Consider the following 17215-nt stretch of genomic DNA (forward strand, 5'->3'; position numbering starts at 1 on the left):
ATTTACATTGCCATATGCATTGACCTGGATTCTGCAGGTCTACTAAACTCTACTAAACAACTACTAAAACTGCTCACCAGAATTACCAATAATTGGTGGCCAAATTCCTCAGCCACTAAGCAGCATTTACAGTTCCCTCCTTAAAATACCCTCCTTTCCTGGCTTCTTATTGCCACACACTCCTGGTTCTTCCCCTTCCTTACTCCTTCTCTAATTCCTCTTGTCAATTCCTTGTCTCCTGCCTGAACCGTATATGCTGAACAGCTTGGGAGTTCAACCCTGGACAATCTTTTCTTCTCTATCTCTATAGTCTTCCCTAGATCTTTTAAAATATCTATCGAGCAGTGATGCCCAAATGTGTATCTTTGACCCAAACTGCTCCCCTGAGTACCAGCCAGACTCCTGTATAACTACCTAACTGACACATCTTGGATCGAGGATGTTTAACAGCCACTCCACACTTACTACATCTAAAACCTAGGTCTTGATGGTTCTCCCCATATATGTGTCCCTCTCACAATCTTTTCTATTTCAATAAATATTACCTTCAAGTACCTAGCTGTACAAATCCCAATATGAAGCTTTACCCTGAATGCCTACCCCTTTTTTCAACCCCTACATCCTAATCATAAGCAAGTCCTATTGCCACTACCTACAAATTAAATCTCCTAATCCATCCACTCCTCAACTATGACACCCTAGACTGAGCCACCATTATGTTCTGCCTGACCCACTTAAATGACATTCCAACTGTCTCTGTGCATTGTCTTCTGTCCACTTCAATCTATTCTCCATATACCTAGAAACTAGAGTGATCTTGCTAAACTACATTACATTAAATTACTGTCCCATCCAAAATCCTCCAAAGGCTTTCCATTACTGTTCTACTTAACTGAAGAACATTCAACATGCTCCTCAAAATTCCACATGACCTGGCCCCTTCTACCTTTCCAATCTCATCTCATATTAGTCTTCTTCCTTCTCCTACTCTCTACTCATCTTGATCATTTCCCTGTTTCTTCAACTTGACAAAGCCCTTTCCATAACAAAGCCAGGAACTCTTCTTGTTCTTTCTGCCTGAAATGCTGTAACCCTAAACCTATAAAATTAACCCTTTGCGTGACTAAATGCCCCTCATTCTTCAGGTCTCAGTTCAAACTTCATCTTGACAAGGACTTCTCAAACCATCCTATCTACAGCAGCCTCCCCCAGGGACTAGTCACCTTGTTTATTTCTTCCCTAGTATTTATTACAATCTGTAATTACCTTACCTTTGTGTTTATTTATCTCTTTTCCTGCCTGCCAGCCTCAGTGAATCCAGCATCTTGTCTGTTTTGTTTACTAGTGTACCTCCAATGCCTGGAACATAGGCACTCCATAGGTGCTTTGTGAGATGAGTGAACGGAGTAAGTAAATGGCTCTCTCCTTGGCCCACTCCCTTAACTACATACCGTATTATACCATGGTAAATGTTCAATCCAAGATGGAACAACTTCGATGTAGTTTGTCCCCTATTCCTCTAAACACAGGAGAATGATTCAAAGAAGCTGGTTTTCTAGGGCAAAAAAAGAGATGGAGAGGTACTATGGAGAGGTTGCAGGAACATAGACTAAGACCAGTGGCAATGGCAATGCTAATACATTAAGAGTAAGAGGAAAACCTACTGGGTGCCAACTATACACTGAATGTAGGCAGTGCCAAGAGAATCCTCTGGGACAAGTCAGATTCAGGGAACCTGTCTCAAGCTTTAGAGTCCACAGGCATTATAGCCCTAGGTAGTAGCGTGGCCAGTCACACGTCCAGCAGAACTAACTAGTGGAGAAGCTGCCACGGATTGGGCTGAATGGACTATTCCTACCCCTCTCTAGCTAGTGGTTCTTAACTATGCAGGATCACCAACTTTGACAATCTCATGTAAAGCTGTGAATCTTGTTCCCCAAACACTGTAACAATTTTGAAAATTAGCTGTGCCATTTGGCCTCTGTTCCCACTCCAGAACTAAAGAGGCAGGAAGACGCCGTGAAGTGGAATTGAAGGAACACAGGATGAGGTCTATCCCAGGTGGAAGAAGTCACCACCAAAGACAACGAGAGACTCAGAGCTCACAGCGGTGAACACCCATACTACCTTGTCAGTGCCTTTGGGCTTCTGTTCAGACAGGCTTGCCACTGGTAATAAATGCTAAGAAGGAAGAGGGCATGTCCAGCATATCCTGGAGGATATCCATTCCAAGGCAGAGCCCTCAGAAACATTCCAAAGGAGAAAAGTAGAGAGGCAGGAATGGGGACAAATACTTCTCTCTTATGGTGTGTCTACTACAGACCACATGGATGGCTCTGCTTTGTATTCTAAAGAGGTAGGAGCCACAGACAAAGCAATAAGTGTTCCTACTGATGACCTATGGTCAGATATTGGAGAAATCACTTTCCATAGTATTAAAGCCAACCAATAAAGAGCTCCAAATTAATCAACTTCCTAACTTAATATTCTTTTTTTGCATTTAAAAAAATTTATGTATTTATTTAATAATATCATATTTTTTAAATTATAGTTGAGGTACAATATTATATGGTATAGGTATATAATATATAATTCACAATTTTTAAAGGTTATAATCATTTATAGTTATTATAAAATATTGGCTATATTCCCCATATTGGATAATACATCCTTGTTGCTTATTTTATACCTGATAGTTTTCACCTCTTAATCCTCCACCTCCATCTTTCCCCTCCCCCTTCCCTCTCCCCAATGGTAACCACTAGTTCCTTCTCTACATCTATGACTCTGCTTCTTTTCTGTTATACTCACCAGTTTGTTGTATTTTTTTTTTAGACTCCACACGTAATATCTTACAGTATTTGTGTTTCTTTGTCTTATTTCACTTAGCATAATGCCCACCAAGTCCATCCATGCTGTACACCAGAAACTAACACATTTTAAATCAACTGTACTCCAATTAAAAAGCAAACAACAACCAACCAACCCATTTAAAATATGGGCAGAAGAACTGAACAGACATTTTTCCAAACGAGGAAACGCAGATGGCCAACAGGAACATGAAAAGTTGCTCAACATCACTAATATGAGGGAAATGCAAATCAAAATCACATTGAGATATCATCTCACACCTGTCAGAATGGCCATCATCAAAGAGAACACAAATAAATGCTGGCAAGGATGTGGACAAAAGGGAATCCTTGTACACTGTTGGTAGGAATGTAAATTGGTGCAGCCACTATGGAAAGCAATACGGAGGTTTCTCAAAAAACTAAAAATAGAACCATCATATGGCCCAGCAATTCCACTCTTGGGCATATATCCGAGAAAAACAAAAACATTAATTCAAAAAGGTACATATACCTCGTTATTAGTAGCAACATTGTTTGTCATTGCTAAGATATGGAAGCATCCTAAGTGTACATCAATACATGAATGGATAAAGAAGATGCAGCATATTATATGTAATGAAATACAACTCACCTATAAAAAGGAAGGATATTTTGCCATTTGGGGCCCTTCGTTCACTTTTTTTTTTTTTTTTACTTCAAAAACCAGAATTTTGTAACTGGCATAAACATTTCTATTACATCAAAAACAAGAAAATACCTAGAAATAAACTGAACCGAAGAGGTTACCTATACTTTGAAAACTATAAAACACTGATGAAGGAAATTGAAGATAACAAAGAAATGGAAAGATATCTTGTGCTCTCAGACTGGAAGAATCAACCTTATCAAAATGGCTGTACTACCTAAAGCAATCTACAAATTCAGTGCAACCCCTGTCAAAATGCATTTTTCACAGAACTAGTACAATTTCAGAATTTATATGGAACCATAAAAGACCTCTAATTGCCAAAGCAATTTTTTGTAGGTCGTATTTTTCTCTCTTTCCTTATGGTTTGATGACTAGAGAAGTTCCTTTAACATTTGTTATAAAGCTGGTTTGGTGGTGCTGAATTCTTTAAGCTTTTGTTTATCTGTGAAGCTGTTGATTTCGCCATCAAATCTGAATGAGAACCTTGCTGGATAGAGCATTTTTGGTTGTAAGTTTCCCCCTTTCATCACTTTGAATATATCATGCCACTCCCTTCTGGCCTGTAGCATTTCTGCTGAAAAATCAGCTGATAACCTTGGGAGTTTCCTTGTATGTTATTTGTTGCTGTTCTCTTGCTGATTTTAATGTTTTCTTCTTATCCTTAATTTTTCTTAATTTGATTACTACGTGTCTCAGTGTGTTCCTCTTTGGGTTGATCCTGTGTGGAACTCTCTGCACTTCCTAGACTTGGGTGACTGTTTCCTTTCCCAAGTTAGGGAAGCTTTCGGTTATTACCTCCTCAAAAATTTTCTCAGTTTCTTTCTCTCTCTCTTCTCTTTCTGAGATCTCTATAATGAGAATACTAGTGTGCTTCATGTTGTTCCAGAGTTCTCTTAAATTATCCTCATTTCTTTCATTCCTTTTTTCTGTTCTGTGTAGTGATTTCCACTAATCTGTCTTCTAGTTTACCGATTCATTCTTCTGCCTCATTTTGTCTATTCTTGGTTCCTTCTAGTGTGTTATTCATTTCAGTGATTTTATTCTTCAACTGTGTTTGGGTAGTCTTTGTATTTTACAACTCTTTGCTAAAAATGTTGCTCTGTGCATCTGTATTCCTCTTGAGTTCTCTAAACATCTTCACCATCATTACTCTAAACTCTCTCTCAGATAGATTGCCTACCTCCTCATCACTTATCTCTTCTTCTGGGATTTTATCTTGTGCTTTGGCCTGGGAGATATTCCTCGGCTGCCTCATAGTATCTATCTTTCTATTTGTATTTTTAGGTAGGTTAGTTACGATTCTTGACCTTGGAGAGGTAGCCATCTGTGTGAGACCTCCTGTGTGTCCCAGCAGTACATTCCTCTCTTGTCACCCAAGGGCCAGGGTCCAGCCAGTCCCAGGGTAGAGTCTGGCCTGTGTCTGTGGATTCCTTCCATAGACTTTGGGATTGTTTTCTTATTTCTAGTATCTGTCCCTTGGTGGATGAGGATGGACTAGAGGCTTATGCAGGTTTCCTGTCAGGAGGAGTTGGTGCCTGACCACTGCTGGATGAATCTTGGTCCTAGACCTCTCGGGGGTAGAGCTTTGTCTAGAGGACTTTGTGGCTTAGAAAGTCAGCTGATGGGTGGGGCTGTGTTCCCACCCAGTATGTTGTTTGGCCTGAGGCTTCCCTGCAGGCTGTTGGGTGGGACTAGGTCTTGGTGCTAATAAGATGTCAGCTACCAGGAAAGCTCATGTAGATAAACAATCCTGGAATGTCCACCAGCAGCTTTTATATCCCTTAGGTGAGCTTCTGCTACCTCCTCAGGAGACCTTTCAAAACTAGCAGGCAAGTCTGGCCCAGGTTCCTATGAAATCACTGCCTCTGCCCTTGGACCTGGCACACACGAGATTCTGTGTACGCTTCCCAAAAGAATGAAGTCTCTGTTTCCCCTAGTTCTGTCAGGCTCCTGGAGTTAAGCCCCACTGTCCAAAACCAGATGTCCTGGGGTCTCCTCCTCCTACCAATGCTGGAACCCTGGGATGGGGAGCCTGACATGGGGCTCAGAACTCTCACTCCTGTGGGAAGGCCTCTGTGACTTAATTATTCTTCATCTTGTGGTTCCCCCAACCCGGGTAGGAAGGGGCCCGATTATATCGGGAGCATGACCCTCCAAACGTCCCCGCTGGGGTTTCCAGTTGAAAATCTTTTTTGCTAGGTTCCAGTCTTTTTTTTTTTTTTCCAGATGGTTGTTTTGCACTCAGTTGTGGTTCTGTAGTCACGAGAAGAGGTGAGCTCGTTGTCCTATTACTCCACCATCATGTTCGGAAAATCCTCTAACTCAATACTCTTAAACCAGGGAAAAAACAGCCTTCTCATTCAGAAAATAAGACTTGGCTTAGATGTGAGAAAAGCCTTCCTAAATACTTTGAGACACTGAAATATGTGCATATATGCATGCTAGGGATGGAGGAAGGTTGACAGGGGTCACAACAATGAGATTTGATTCTGTCTTAGATGGTTATGAGAAAGTAATCATCATATAACTACAGGTACAGGTCTATCTAGAGATATGGGTGAAAATAATGATCCTTTCCAGTTTCGGATGACTATAAGGAAGACAACTATCTCCTTATCTTATGTATCATAACATAAAGTTTAATTTTCCAACAGTGAAAACTGTCCAAATTTGATCAAGCTAGTTTGTGGGCTTATGAGTGCACATGAACAAGATGGATGACCTTTTGCCAGGTATATAAAGGAAAAGGTAAAAATTGGGTATCTAAGGTCCCTTTCTGCCTCATATCTAAATGTAAAATATTGTTGTAATAAAGAAGTCCAAAGACTGAGTTACATATTAACCCTACTAACTCCATGACTGATTCCTAATACTTACATATACAGGCATATCTCAGAGATATTGAGGGCTTGGTTCCAGACCACCACAATAAAGCTAATATTGCAATAAAACAAGTCATATGCATATTTTGGTTTCCCAGTGCATTTAAAGGTTATGTTTATATTACTATAGTCTATAAAGTGTGTGATAGCCTAAAAAACAATGTATGTACCTTAGCTAAAAAACACAAAAGTCAGTACAACCTATAGTCAATTAATCTTCAACAAAGGAGGTAAGAATATACAATGAAGAAAAGACAGTCTCTTCAGCAAGTAGTGTAGGGAAAGCTGAACAGCTGCATGTATCAGTGAATTTAAAACACTCCCTCACACCATACACAAAGATAAACTCAAAATGGCTTAAAGACTTAAATATAAGACATAACACCGTAAAACTTCTAGAAGAGAACAAAGGCAAAACATTCTTTGACCTAATTCTCTGTAGCAATGTTTTCTTAGGTCAGTTTCCCAAGGCAAAAGAATAAAAGCAAAAATAAACAAATGGGACCTAATCAAACTTATAAGCTTTTGCATAGCAAAGGAAACCATAAATAAAACAAAAAGGCAACCTATACAATGGGAGAAAATACTTGCAAATGATGCGACTGACAAGAGCTTAATTTCCAAAATATGCAAACAGTTCATACAGCTCAATATCAATAAACAAACAACCCAATCAAAAAATGGGCAGAAGACCTAAAAAGACATTTCTCCAAAGAAGACACAGATGGCCAATAGGCATGTGAAAAGATGCTTAACATCGCTAATTATTAGAAAAATGCAAAACAAAACTAAAAAGAGGTATCACCTCCCATCAGTCAGAATGGCCATCATCAAAAAAGTCTACAAACAATAAATGCTGGAGGGGGTATGGAGAAAAGGGAACCCTCCTCCATTGTTAGTGGGAATGTACATTGGTGCAGCCACTATGGAGCACAGTATGGAGTTTCCTTAAAAAACTAAAAATAGATTTACCATATGGTCCAACAATCCCACTCCTGGGTATACATCAGAAGAAAACTCTAATTCGAAAAGATACTTGCACCCCAATGTTCACAGCAGCACTATTTACAATAGCCAAGACATGGAAACAACCTAAATGTCCACTGACAGACAACTAGATAAAGAAATTGTGTTACATACATACAATGGAATACTACTCAGCCATTAAAAAGAATTAAATAATGCCATTTGCAGCAACATGATGAACAAAGAGATTATCATACTAAGTGAAGTAAATCAGAGAAAGACAAATATGTTATCTTATATGTGGAATCTGAAAAAAAAATGACAAAAATGAACTTATTTACAAAATAGAAACAGACTCAGACACAGAAAACAAACTTATGGTTACAACAGGGGAAAAGCAGGGGTACCAAGGGATAAATTAGAGGAGTTTAGAATTAGGAGATACATACTACTATATATAAAGCAGATAAACAACAAGGTCCTTCTCTATAACACAAGGAACTATATTCAATATCATATAATAAACTATAATAAAAGGGAATCTGAAAAAGAATATATACACACATATATGTAACTGAATCACTTTGCTGTATACCAGAAACTAGTGCAACACTGTATGTAAATCAACTATACTTCAATTAAAAATATATATTAAAAATACCAAAAAACCAATTACAATAGTAACATCAAAGAGCTAATCACAAATCACCATAATATAATAACAATGAAAAAGTATGAAATATTTCAAGAATTACCAAAATACGACACAGACACAGGAAGAGAGCAAATACTGTTGGAAAAATGGTACCCAAAGACTTGTCCGACACAGGGTTGCCACAAATCTTCAATTTGTGAAAAACACAATATCTGCAAAGTGTAACAAAGTGAAAGGCAATAAAACAAGATATGCTGGTACTAGACAGAACAGGAGCAGCAAACTATCTGTAGTAACTAGGTAATATTTTAGGCTTTGTGGGCTTATCAGACAATTGTTCCAACTGCTCAACTCTGCCAGCATAGCAAGAAAGCATCCAAAGACAATATATAAATGAATGAGCATGGCTATGTTCCAAAACAACTTTATTTTTATGGACACTGTAATCTGAATTTCACATAATTTTCATGAGTCATGAAATTTTCTTCTTTCATTTTTTTTTTTTCCAACCATTAAAAAAATGTTAAAAACAACTCAGCACGTGGGTCATACAAAAATAGGGAGTAGTCCCAATATGGCCTACAGGCCATAACCTGTTGGTCTCTGTGTCAGGAACTTCATGGTTGGTATTTATACTGACCTTTCAAACTGCACAATTTCAGCAGCCCCTGCAAACCCATGCCTCAACCTCCTTCTCCCTTATTGCAGAAAATAGCAAGCAAAGAAAACTTGGTAATTCAAGGCAAAGACCAGAAAAAGAGAGACTGAATTGCCCCAAATCTAATACAGTCTAAACTGATTGTTAAAAAATAAGGCAACTCTTACCATCAGAGAACTTTTATACTAGAAGAAGAGTCTGTTTTAATACGGACTAACAAGAGGAAAAGTGAGTCTGAATTAAAGACTTTAAAATGCAATTTCATTTCTCACCAAGGAAGTATTACTGCAAAACAGAAGGCCTAACAGGACTGTTTTAATGAATAGATGACTCATCTGTAATCAGTGCATTAATTGTTGGGATTCAAATGTATGCTCTTAAAGTACTGGGAAAAACAGCTTCACTTTTAAAGCAGGTTAAGCATTCCCCCTACAGCCTTTTTTAAACTATCAATTTGCTTTGCAAACTATTTCTTGCCAAAGACTGTAGAAGTAAACTTCCATAAAATCCTGACAGATTTATCACAAATTCTAAGCTATTAAATCTCAAAAATTTTAAAGGACACATGTATTTGGGTAAGAAACATTACAGTCATTACTTTCAGTACTACAAAATCAATTCTGTCAGTCTCCCATCCCTAAGGTTGACACTGTACCTTTTGCCTTTTTTCAGTCCTTTCAAATTATTTCGAAACTTGTCCTCATCTTGGAGTTTCACTTCTCTTTCCCCAGTCTGGAGATTCAGTCGCACATGGGATCCTGCAGGAACAGTCTGACCTAAAAGCCAAGAAGAGAAGGCTTATGAGGAGTACAGTGAGTGGAGGGTCACAGAAATGGAACAGGTGGCTAACAAGCCAACAGGACTTATCCATTGATCTCTCTCTCTAACACACACACCACTCACATATTCTTTTTGCTAATCCTTATTGAATAACAGAATGAGGCAAGGTAATAAAGGATATCTGCACTTCAATCCAGAGACCAATGTCTCCCAGTTAGAACTTGCATATTCAAGCTATTCTGTTTTCTTTAAATTGTGCTATAATAAGCCTTTTTCTTATGTGTAGTAGATGAATGGCGAATACCTGCTCACCCTTCAGGACACAGCTACATTACTGCCTCCTCCAACACCCTTTGTGCCCCTCCCTTGACAGCTCCACAGAACCCCAAACAACTTGTCATTCCAGCAGGCTTACACCTTACTACCCTCATCAATTTAATGAGGCTCCTTCCTCCCTAACTTCAGGGACTGCAAGTCCTCCTTTTTTATTTCCCCAGCCCCTAGGACTGAGCTTGACACATAAAAATTGTGGCATTTAACATGTATAAGAAGGGATAAAGAAGAAAGAAGAGACTGGAAGGCAGGAGGACATAGCAAGCCGAAAAAGCACATAATGGAACTGAGAGGCAAACTAAAAACCTATGCCCAGCTATCTCAGAAGAACTGCTACATTAGCTGGGAAAACAAGTGTTACGAATGGATGGGCTGGCTATTCATACACATTGTACAAAATTACCCAAGGATAGTTAAAAAGTAACTGTGCAAGATCACATACTACAAATGGAATGTTATACTTATTCAATCATTCACACATTCACTTACCAAACAACTACTATACACCAGGCCACTGTGGTAGGTTCTAGGAATACAAAGAGGAATGTTAATGGCAAGAGGAATAGAGACAATTTCAAGAAAGGGACTTTACAGTAGACTAAAAATTTAGAAGCAGAGAAGCTACTTTGACACCTGAAATTTGATTGCTTTCTCCTGCCAGTGAATGGCATTGCTTTCCTGATGCCAAGCTTGATTCAAGAATCAAAAAAGAATGACAATTTGAAAAAAACCCTTCAAGGGAATCATACAGAAAAAGTTCTCTTAGAATGATCAGGTAAGCCCTGAGTATAAAAGGCTAGTGATGTAGCAAGAATTCAAGTTTTCTCAATTCTTGCAGGACCATAATGAACTCCAAGTTCCAACAAGTGCCTCCATCAGAGAACCAAGGAGCCAAAGAAACACCATACCTAGACATGCTGTTTTGTTCCTGCTGCCCTACTTCAGCAGAGAGTTTCTGTATCTTTACCTAAAAGTTAAATGGGAGCTTGAGAGTGAGTGTATATGCATAATGATCCACTTCTAACTCCCATCCAAAATGCTACAAAGATTAAAAAAAAAAAGTATGTTCAGAATAGAAAGGGGAAACCTTTCTCTGGGGAGGCTTTCTGAATAAGGTTAAGCAAGGGGTTAAATGAGGCAAAAAATGAGAACCAGACTGGGTGAAAAAAGAACCCAAATAGATGGAACCCTGCGTGCAAAGGCTCAGACACAGAAACTGACAGGCTGCATTCAGCAGGCAGAAAGCAGAAGAGGCCAGAAGAACTGGAATGACTGTGGAGGCTGTGGTCTTGGTGCACCATTGGCAGCCCAGTCTGCAGAAGAAAATAAAAGTAATAGCTGGGGAAGTTGGTTCTCAAAAGAGATGAGGCCAAATACTGGCAAGAACAAGAAAGAATCGGTAACTTCTACCCAATTTCTACAATTATGGGACAAGAGGAAACTTCTTTAGCATTAATACAATCTCTGAATGTATGAATGGGAGAAATTATCTCACTGAAGAGATTCAAAACTGATAGAAAAACAGAGTATTTTCCCGGCTTAATGCTAGGCAGGTCACCCTTGATACTCTCTCTACTTTATCACCCCTCATAACCGATCAGTCTCCCAAATCTGTTGTTTTTCCTGCTATTCATCTCTTGAATTCATACCCTTCTCTCTGTCCTATCACTGCTCTTGTCTGAACCATCATCATATCTCTTCTGGATACTGTCATAGCCTTCCCACTAGCCTCCTCTATCTAGTCTTACCTCTGAATACAACTGTTCTTTACAATGAATGATTTTTTTTCCCCAAAATACAAATATGACTATGCCATTCCCCTGCTCCATATCTTTAATGTTCTTACTGTTCCTAAAGTTGAAAGTCCCCATGTTGGTCAATGAGGCCCTTTAGTATCTAGTCCCTGCCCGCCTCTTCAGCCTTGTCCACTCCTCATTCATGCTTTAGGTGACACTGGCCTTTTTTCCATTCCATGAAAGAATCATGCTCCCTCCTACCATGGGGCCATTCCACCTGCTATTCTCTTCACCCAGAATCTTCTTTCCAACCCCAGCTTCCATCTTCTTATCCTTCCTATGAGCTAAAAGTCTCTTCCTATGAGAGTCATTCTCTTCTTCCCCAGATTAGATATGGCTGTCCCCTAAGGCTTTCACAAGCCTTTCTTTTAAATAGCACTTACCATAATCAATAGTGACATTTTAGTGTTTTATTTATCTGGTTAATATAAATGCTCACCATTTTATCCTCAGGGTCTATCATAGAGCTAAGCATACAGTAAACCCTCAACAATTTTTTGTTGAGTGAAACATTAAATATGAAAGAGAAAATTTTAGCTTATGTAGAGATGTGTGGAACAGTAAGGATTTTCACTAGGGCAAGTAGATTCATAATAATTAGTAATCATGTTAATAGTTATTTTTAGTAGTAATTGTAAATAATAATAATAATAATAATAATAATAATAATAATAATAATAATAATAATAATAATAACAACATCTTAAATTTCCAGTCTTTTGATCAAAATTAGAAATAAAAAGGTGAAAAAGTACATGACTTTAAAAGTCTGAGCACATGACAGGAATAGGTTACACTGTGCTAAGCTGGCCAAGGAAGAGACTAGGATCTTGTGTGAATCTATTTTATTTGGGGAAAATTCCAAAATTACTCCCTTCACATAAGCCACCACAGGGGGCAAAAGCAACCACAATAACATTAACTCAAAATACAGGTTACGTTCATTTAAAATACATGAAGCCATCCACAGCAGCAGTGGCAGAGGCAGAAAAAAACAGTATTTCAAATGTTTCCACCTCATTGGGAAAAAGGCCAACTTAGAGTATAATCTGAACTGCTTCCTTTCTAGGGCCTCTGTGAAGGGATAGCAACACTGGAGAAGAATAGAGTGGAGTCAGAAAGTCACCAGATACATGCAGGTACAGAGTTAGGGATTAGGGGTAGAGAGGAAGGGGACAGGCAGAAAATAAAGATAGGAAGCCAGAAAGGCAAACAGGCCTGCAAAACCTACAGTGTCTGTTTTCCTACCACTGGTCTCTGCGGCAAGATACTGGTGGTAGACTGCATCATTGTCACCAGTTTTATTCCAACTACCTCCCTTTGCTATGTGACCTTTCAATTCTTTGTACTAGTGGTAGAGTGTACCTTCTCACCCTCTGACTTTGGACTTGGCCTGTGATGTGCTTTGGTCAGTGGGATGTTAGCAAATTTGCCAGAGGTTTGAAGTGTGCTTGTGTGTTTGGCTTGTCTCTTGGAATTGTTTATCACCATGAGAAGAACATGCTCCACTAGCATTCTGATCCAAAAAGGATAAGAGATTCATGGAGCAGACCTGGACCCAAACTGCAGACTAGAGTTGAGCCCAAACACGGTCAGCTGAGTCTAGCCTATCTGGAGACATGTGAGCAAGAATAAATGACTGGATTTCTTTTTTAACCTTTTACTTTGAACTACCTTTAAACTTATACAAAACTTGCAAAAAATAGTACAGACAGCTTCCATATATCACTCACACACTCTTTCCCAATGTTAATATCTTACACAGCCATAGACAATTACCGGGAAATTAATACCAGTAACCAAACTAAAGATCCTTTTCAAACCTTACTAGTGTTTCCACTAAGGTCCTTTTTGTTCTAGAATCCCATACGGACTGTGGATGTTATCTCTCCCTAATTTCCTGCACTCTGTAATAGTTCCTCAATCTTCCCTCGTCTTTCATGGCCCTGACACCTTCATGGAATACTGATCAGTTATTCAGGACTGTCTGGTCATTGTCATGATTAAACTCAAGTCATGCAACCATAACTGAAGTATCACAGAAATTATGTCATGTTCTCAGTGCATCGTATCAAGGAGTTTGTGATGTCGTATCTTATTCCTGGTGATACTGGCCTTGATCAACTAACAAAAGTAATCTCTACTGAGCTTTTCCACTGTGGTAAACAAAAATCATGGCAAACTACCAAACTGTGAAAAAGTCTGGCAGTTTCTCAAAAAGTTAGACACAGTTACCGTATGAACCTAGCAATTCCAAATCTAGGTGTATATCCAAGAGAACTAAAAACATATGTTCACACAAAAACTTGTACATGAATGTTTACTGCAGTGTAATGTATAATAGCCAAAATGTGGCAACAACCCAAATAACCACCAACTGAGGAATGAATAAACAAAATGTGGTCTAGCCATTGGGTGGAATACTATTCAGTAATTAAAAGGAGTAACAGACTTCAAATCATGCTGTACATCTTAAACTTATACAACTGATTTATATATGTTAATTATATATCAATAAAAGTGGAATAAATAAAATATAAAACAACTACAAAAAGGAATGAAATACTGATATAACATGGATGAACCTTGAATGTTTTACATTAAATGAAAGACAGATACAAAAAGCCACATATCATGATTCCTTTCACATGAAATGTCCAGAATAGGCAAATCAATAGACACAGTAAATTAATGATTATCAGGAGCCAGGGGAAGGGAGGAATAAGGAGTGACATCTAATGAGTATTGTTTCTTTTTGGGGTGATAAAAATGTTCTGGACTTAGACAATGGTGATGGCTGCACTATTTTGCATATACTAAAAACCCTGAATAGTTTTTAAAAAAAATCATAGGGGAAATATTTTGAGATTATACAAATCTCCTTTCCCCTCAAATTTTGCACACCATTAGGGGGATCTGTTTGCAACAAATGCCACTGTGGTGATAGTCTAATGGTAGTTTTCTACTCCCCTCCTTCCTTACACATAAATTAATCAAAATTTTACTGCAAGAGAAAACTGTCACTCTATTTTAATTATTTATTTTACCTGTATGTTCTCACAGATATATTGTTCTGTGAGTTATAATCCAATATTGTCATTATTTATTTTGTTGCTCAAATTATTTCAGCTTTGGCAATTAGGAGCTCCTTCAGGTTAGCTCTTATGTTGCTTTGACAAATCCCTTCCCCCTTCCATTTTCTTTTTTCAAGTATTTCCTTACTTTCTGGCTCCATAAGATGTTCCAAGTTCATCTTGCATTTTCCTCTCCTCAGCCTTGGCATCAACTACTTTTCAAGGATTCCTAGCTTCTTCTATTGAAGAACAGTGTTTAGAAACCACTATCTGCATGATAGGTGTGCTCATTACTACTACAGCGTCATAGCTCCAGGGGTTCTACCTCTAGGACAGGGATAAGAAATTTATGTATGTGTATACATATACATATATGCATATGTACACAATCTACATTTCTGCATCTGTCTGTGGATCTTTTAAAAACCAAAAGTTTATACCAATATCTCAGATTCCAACCTAAAATATGTCTCTCCTTTCCTTATTTGCGACTTCTTTCTCCAATAGTGAGACACCTGCCTCTTATTATCTGCAATATTTTACTTATTGTTCAATTCTAGGACACATATAAAGTAGTTTCAAAATTGCTAACCCATATCCCTGTGAGAAACACATTTACTAAACTATATGACAGCATTTATATATAGTCTCTTTATCTTGAGTTTTACAGTATCTAGTCAAGATATCATTTCACAAGGTCTTTTTCTTCCCTACCCACTTCATTATGATTATGTTTTCAATTTGTAATCTTCGGTTCATTTGTTAGTGTCTATTCCATTTTGTGGTTCCGACTCCTCCACATCATGAATGGTTTAATTTTTTATTTTGGGGCATCTGAAGGGTATGTCAAATATTACCACAGTTCTAAGAGTCAGAGCTATACAAAAAGAAATTACTGTTATTTTAAGCTGAGTTTTAAAGTGGTCTGCTTATTGTGGCAATTCATTCCAGTAGTCCTGAAACAAGGAAATTAAAAGTGTCCAATATAAAGAACAGTTCTTTCTCCTGAAATTATATCATTTCTATCTTTTTAGTGTTAAAATGTCCTTTTATAAAATGAGATAATGATGTTGATGGATGATAGTCGGTTGTTTCTATATTAAGGCCCTTAACTCAGCAAAGTAAAAAAGTTGGCTTTTGGTCTCCCAAATTTTCTTTTTAAGTTTTTCTGGTCCATGAAACACCATAGTCTAGAAACCACCCATCTATTCTACCAACCATTCCTAGGACATATGAGAATTATTCCCATTGCACACTTTAAATAAGTGAATTTTATGGTATATAAATTTTATCTCAACAAAGTTGTTTAAAAAATTCATTTCTTTGGATAAAGCAGTACTTCTCCTTTTGAATCCCAGAATGGCAATTAGTCTATCAGATACAGTTCAAGGTGACAGCAAGTATTTCTAGGGGTCAAGAAAAAGCTAAGCTCAGAGCCTAAACATAAACCCAGAATGACAGTTCAGGGTAGGGTAGGAAGAAGAAAATGGGCCTAGAAAGCCTGAAGCCATGAAACACCTGGGCAAGAAGAATCCTGGTAGAAGGGTAGATAAGAAATATTGATACAAGATTTAGAAGCCAACTCAAATGCCCATGAGAGGCAGGCAAGTAAGAGAGGTGAGTGAGGAAGGTCATCTGTAAGACAACAGGGAGTGGTGAGGGCCAAGAAAAAAATGCCTCCTCTAAAAGCATTCAAATTTTAAAATATAAAAGCCAAACAAAATGTATCTATAAATGGAATTCAGCCCACAGTCAATTTGTGTCTACTAGAAAAGATGTTTCACCTATTGACAAATCTTGCCTGACTCAGTCTTTGTCCCACCTCATCCTAGTGCCCAGTGATTGGAAACTTAGCCCTTCTGGATTCACAGTGGCAGCATCCTCCTTGGGTAGTGCCAGCAATGAGCCTGCTATGTAACCTGGCTGCCCTGCTTCACTGGAGACAGGGCTAACTGAGATGCATGTGGCAGTGCCCTTGTTTTTGCATTGGCATCAGATGCCTTGGGAGTTTTATGTCACTGGCAGGTGTAAGAAGCATGGGGTGTGTCCTCTATAGGCTTCTAACTGGAAACCTCCCCATCCAGGGACTTCCAGGCTCTTTCAAGTCATACCTGGATGCAATGGCAGAAAATCAAAGGCTGCCCTGACATGGCTTGCTCAAATGAGAACTGACCATGTGACCAAGAGCCCCGGAACTCTGCTACCCACTCAGCTCTTTGAGGGTCAGGTAAACTCAGCCAAATTTTTTTCTTTCTGAATCATCATGCCCTTATATGTCAAATGACAAGAATCTATTATGTCTGCTTTCCCTAATGTATTAGATTTGTTGTGAAGAATTAACGAGTAAACACTGTGTCGGTGCTCAGAATAAGTTAAAAGTGCTTCAGAAAACACACCTCCCAAAAGGTAAATGTCAACCAAGAGAAAAGAAAGACATTTTATCTATCAAGTCCTGAAGCTATGTGTTAACAAGAGTAAAAATTCCTGATTATGCCAAGTTTCTGAAGGGCAGGGACCAATTACTTGTGCCC

General features: G+C 38.4%; 1 protein-coding gene across 2 annotated transcripts in view; it reads right to left on the minus strand.

The window, feature by feature from the left end:
* The window catches only part of SIL1 (SIL1 nucleotide exchange factor), a 210364-nt gene that overhangs the window by 81690 nt on the left and 111459 nt on the right, over window positions 1-17215 (minus strand). For both annotated transcript variants that reach the window (XM_010982114.2, XM_064484330.1), the window contains one exon: window positions 9357-9477. In XM_010982114.2, coding sequence (XP_010980416.1) covers window positions 9357-9477 — 121 coding nt within the window. The remainder of the gene's footprint in view (window positions 1-9356; window positions 9478-17215) is intronic.

The sequence above is a fragment of the Camelus dromedarius genome, chromosome 3, assembly GCF_036321535.1.
Source record: "Camelus dromedarius isolate mCamDro1 chromosome 3, mCamDro1.pat, whole genome shotgun sequence".
In the NCBI taxonomy this organism is placed as follows: domain Eukaryota; kingdom Metazoa; phylum Chordata; class Mammalia; order Artiodactyla; family Camelidae; genus Camelus; species Camelus dromedarius.